The 5,017-nt window shown below is 63.7% G+C and overlaps 1 protein-coding gene across 1 annotated transcript, besides 1 other annotated feature; it reads right to left on the reverse strand.

The window, feature by feature from the left end:
- Nucleotides 1–5,017: part of a sequence feature (areas not merged during assembly with more than two copies in the genome that could not be assigned to a particular haplotype) that runs on past the window's edge.
- Tc00.1047053508967.20 (dispersed gene family protein 1 (DGF-1), putative) lies at nt 1,694–5,017 on the reverse strand (the record flags this gene model as incomplete). Its single annotated transcript, XM_799289.1, has 1 exon — nt 1,694–5,017. A coding segment is annotated over one exon (3,324 nt), but the record flags the coding sequence as incomplete, so codon positions are not given.

Below are 5,017 nucleotides of genomic sequence, written 5' to 3' on the forward strand. Positions count from 1 at the left end.
ATTGGAATAAGTAAAGCGGGAATACCAAACAATTCGACAGAATCCCGCAAGAATTAAACAAAATGAACGGCACAGAGAAGCACATTGCATCCGGAATACAGAAATCCACCAAGGCAACTGTCCAGGCAGGAAACCGCCAGTCGTCCCCCACTCTGGACCCCAGAGCTGGCGGAGCCGGACTGCGACATCGCCGCCGCACCCCATGCAGAACGCAGTCAGCGGCTCAAACTCCGTCACAGAGAAGTGCTGCGCGAAGTACCCAAAAGCCGCTGGCGCACGCTCCTCTCCAAACTCGAGTCCGCGGACGGTAACAGCCGGCAGATAGTACGCCGTGCGTATGCCACTCGCTCCCTGAGCATGCCAGCCATGAAAGCAGATGGCCCAATGCTCAGCAGACACCGGAACGTCGGCCACACAAAGCCGTGGGCGGCAAAAGCAACACGGCACCCAAATTCCTGCCCGCCGCCACCGATCCTGACGAATGCGAGAAACTTCAGCCCAATGAACATGGCAGAGCTGAACCGAATCCTACGACTGTTGCCCTTCGGACCGGCGCCTGTCGCCGACAGAATGAATGGAAAGTCGCTGCGCCATCTACGCCGTGTAGCGAAGCGTGCTGTCCCCGGTTGTTCAATATACGCCTACGTATAGAAGCCGGCCGGCGGAATTGGCGACTTGGATTCATGACACCCTTCCCACCATTCTGGGGAGAACGGCATCAAAACACCCACTCACACCGACCTGTCGCGCTGAGCAGTTGCCTCGGATCGCTCATGTAACGTATTCGTGCCGCGCGCAGCCGAGACATCATCGAGTCCCAGTTGTCTCCACAGCCATCTGGCCTTCGGCCCAACAATTCCTCCCTCGACCAATTGCTGCACCTCAGGGCTGCCATGCACTGCAACGCTCCACAACACCGCACGCTGGCTGTCTTTGTGGACCACGCCCATGCCTTTGACACAGTAAACCATGACAAAATCGTTTTGGAAATGCGGCGACTGTCGGCAAACAATCACATCGTCGTGGTCTCCATCACGCTCACAACGACCCCCTGCTGCAATGTTTTTGTATTCAGGCAACGCCCCAGCACCGCGTGAAGGCGCGACTTCATCGCCGGGGAGAAGGACGCCGCCGCAGTTCCCCAGTAGCAAATTATTGCCTCTGTGTCTTGCTAAACGCAGCCGCGGAAACAATACGGAAATAGAAGACATGCGGGCACACAGACACAAGAAACGCTGAGGCGCGGTACAGAAGCACAGCCAGCAGTGAGAAACCCAACAAACCAAACACAAGAAAAAAAACATCAAAAGAGAATATTCCTAAAGTCTCCCCACAAATGAATTTCTGCAGGTGCGTGTTCTACGGCTATGTTTATATATTTCACTACACACAAAAAAAGCATACGCTTCAGCACACAATATCACGTCCTACTTTACGGTACAACAGAAAATCGAGCGCAACAAGGGCGACAGCTAAATCCCCTCCCACACAGTCGTCAGGAAACGGGAAAGAGTCGAACGAGCACTCGCTCAAAAACAGAAACAAGTCTATACAAACTACGAACAACGACACGGTCGGTGCAAGGGCAACAAGTGGTTTTGTTGCGCGGCAGCCATGGCGTCGCACCCTTCCCTCATCGACCAGGAGCACGCGCCTGCCAATTCCAAGTAGCGCACTTCAGAGAACGGCGTGATCAATCAATACGGCTCGCACTGGATGCACGGTCCAGCAGGCTCAGAGCGTCTAAGCGGGTGTCACCAGCCACGGGCCGCGGCGCTGCGGGTGGTCGGTACGATGACGCAACGGTGGTGCCTGGGGCATACGACGATAACGTCACGTCGTGGGGCTTCTGCGTCTCTTCGTCGCCATCCTCGTCATCGCGCAGCAGTGCCTCCAGCCCTCCACGCTGCGGCTCGCGCAGCTCCTGCCAGTGGCGGTCCTCCGCGTACCACACAACGACGCCGTACACAGTGACCGCAAGCACCACAGTCGTCAGCAGCAGCACAATAGCCACGTACGCCCTCTCACCGCCGTCGCTCGGCGCAAGGTGGTTGGCCGCGCTGACAAGGCACAGCGTCGCAAGGAGCACAAAGCCCGCAGTGTGCATCACCGTCAGAAAGGCCGAGCGCATCATGTTCGTGAAGGCAACCACGCCCGCGCCCGCAAGCAGCACAGCAGCCATGCAGAAGTACTGGACGTGACAGCCTCCCACGGGCGGGTGCACAGCAGCAATCAGGCACACCACACACAGCGCCGACAGCTGGAACACGCACCAGTACACGTGGCTGCCCCTCATGTTCGTCAGCATGCCGCCGTACATCCGCTGCTGCGCCGCGGGGTGCCAATACCCGACGGGGTACAGCAGGCGCTCGTGCAGCGGCTTCCTCGAAAACTGCCAGTACCTCGTGAAGCTCGCGCCCACGTGGCGGGCAATCAAGTAGCACACGCCAGCAGGGAACGCCGCACCGTACAGCACGCCAACAACTCCAATCACGCGGTGCTGCACGCGGGCGCCGGGCATCGCCAGTGCAAGCACGGAGCCGAAGAAGATGCCGAGGTGCATCGCGTGCGCCACGACGTACGTCAGGCTCGGGAAGCGCATCGCCGCCCACGCACTCGCCGCGTCCACGCCGCGCCACCGCTGGAAGGCCGCCGTCACACCGCAGTGCACGCACCCAAACACAGCGGCAAGCAGCACGTTGCCCACCACCATCCACAGCGGGTCACGGGCAGCAAACACCGACAGGAAGTACGGCAGCGCAGCGGTGCTCGCACGCTCCTGCGCCGAGGCGCACGACATCCTCGCAAACACGCCGAGCGCCTGCATCTCCAGGACGGAGCCCAGCCCGCCGGTCACCACCACCGCAACAGCCGCCGCACCCGCAACAACGCCGGTGATCGCCGAGAGAGCGCTGGCTGCGGCGGGCAGCGTGTCAAACCTGATCGTGAAGAAACCAAGCAGCACACCCTTGCAGCCGCCAGACACTGCCGCAGCGTCGCAGCGAATGACTATCGTCTCGTCGGCAGCAATGAAGTAACCGCGGTGCACGGGCACAGCCAGCTCCAGGACGGTGGACGGATTCGTCGCGTTGCGCACCCACGTCGCGTTGCGCAGCATCGCTCCCCACGGACCGCCAAACCCGCGCGGCTGCGCCGTCGACACAGGCACGAAGCTCAGGTGCGTGCCAATCTGCGGGTCACGTGCCCAACGAAACGGCGGCGGCAGCGCCACCATCAGCCGCTTCGGGACGGCGCTCCCACCGCCGCGGATGTCATTCTGCGCCAGACTCCCACCAGCCGCCGTCGTCGTCACGGCGAGCGTCGGGCACGCCACGTCGCTCCACCACAGCGTGCTGCTCACCGACGCCGTCGGGGTCCGCGTGGGAAACAGCGTCTCCGTCACCGTCACCTGCAGCGTCTCCGTCAAACTGTAGTGCGTCGAACTGTAGTGCGGCGTGCTCAGGCTCGGTGTCGGTGTCGGTGTCCACGTCGGCGTCGGGCTGCGCGTCTCCGTCAGCGTCGCCGTGTGGCTCAGCGGCGGCATGCCAGGCGCGCGGTTGCACCCGTCCACGTGCGGCAGGTACACCGGCAGGCAGTCGCGCCCGTACCCGCCCTCAGCACAGCGGCAGCCGCACGACCCCGACATCGCCCTCGTCACGGCTGCAAAGCAGCGCACGTCGGCGTCGCACACGCCACACGCCACGGGGCGGAATTCCCCGATGATGCCGGCGGACCTGTAGTGCATCGGCTGCAGCGCCTGCCCGTTCAGCATCAGGCACCCCACAACGAACTTTCGGCCGGTGCCCCCGAGCGCAACGGTGCCGTCCATCACGACGGGCCCGCTGCCGGCGTTCCCGTGAAGCGTCAGTGTGCTCTGCACGAGCTCCGCACGGCGCGGGTACGACGGCAGCGACAGGAGCCTGCCGCTGATGCTGTTGCCGCGCACCGACAGCCACGACCCGGAAACAAACGACGCCGACCCCCGCAGCACCAGCAGCGCGCCATCCGTCAGCACACCGGCGTTGTCGTTCACTACGACGGCGGACGCGTTAGCCACCACACCGCTGTCGAACACCAGCCCATGCGCGGCGTACAACTGGCTCCCCGACACGCGTAGCACAGCGCTCTCCGACGCCACCACGTGCGCACTCGCGTACAACGCAACGTCGCCACCGAGCACAGCCGCGTCCAGCGCAACGCCGCCGCCGACAAGCTCCAGCACAGCGCCGTCCACCACCACCGTCCGCCCACCAGTCATCACGGTCACGAGAGCAACGCCGGACACAACCAGCACGGACCGCACTAGCCGCAGGCCCGACAGCACCAGCACCGGTGCGTACGGCGAGGACTGCGAGCCGGGAAGATACGGAAGCGGCGTCGGCCTCGCGGCAACCAGCAGGGAGTCCGTCACCGTCAGCACGGACCCTGCGGGGAACGTGCCGGTCAGCACAAGCGCACCGTTCAGCGCCTCCACATCGCACGCCGACAGCTCCACCGGCCCGCCCTCGTCGCTTCCCGCCGCCACCGCACCGCGCAACGCTCCACCGCCCATCACGTACAGCACGGCACCGTTCAGCAGCGACACGTTCTGCACAACGATCCGCACGCCGTCTCGCGCCATCCACGGCACGTAGAGCACAGGACTCACGCCGTCCAGCACAACGTGGCGCAGCGTCACCTCGCTCGCACCGGCAGGCACAACGAACACCGATTGCACCGTCACGCCCTCGCGGACAAACACTCTCGACGCAGTGCCCACAGCGGGCGGCAGTGCGGGAGCTCCCACAGGCACGCACGCCTCGCCGTACCCGCCGCTGCCGCACGCGCACACGCACACACCGTTCCTCATGCTCGCAGAGGCCGTCCCGGGCGCGTAGCAGTGCGTGTCCCTGTCGCAGGCGCCGCACCCAGCAACGTCGATGCGCCCAGCGTCGCCAAAACCAGCCGCTGCGTACTCCTCCGCCGTCGACAGGACACGTCCACCAGCGTCGTTGCACGCCACCCTCAAATGCGCCCC

Source organism: Trypanosoma cruzi, genomic scaffold (assembly GCF_000209065.1).
Source record: "Trypanosoma cruzi strain CL Brener 1047053517109 genomic scaffold, whole genome shotgun sequence".
NCBI classification, from domain to species: domain Eukaryota; phylum Euglenozoa; class Kinetoplastea; order Trypanosomatida; family Trypanosomatidae; genus Trypanosoma; species Trypanosoma cruzi.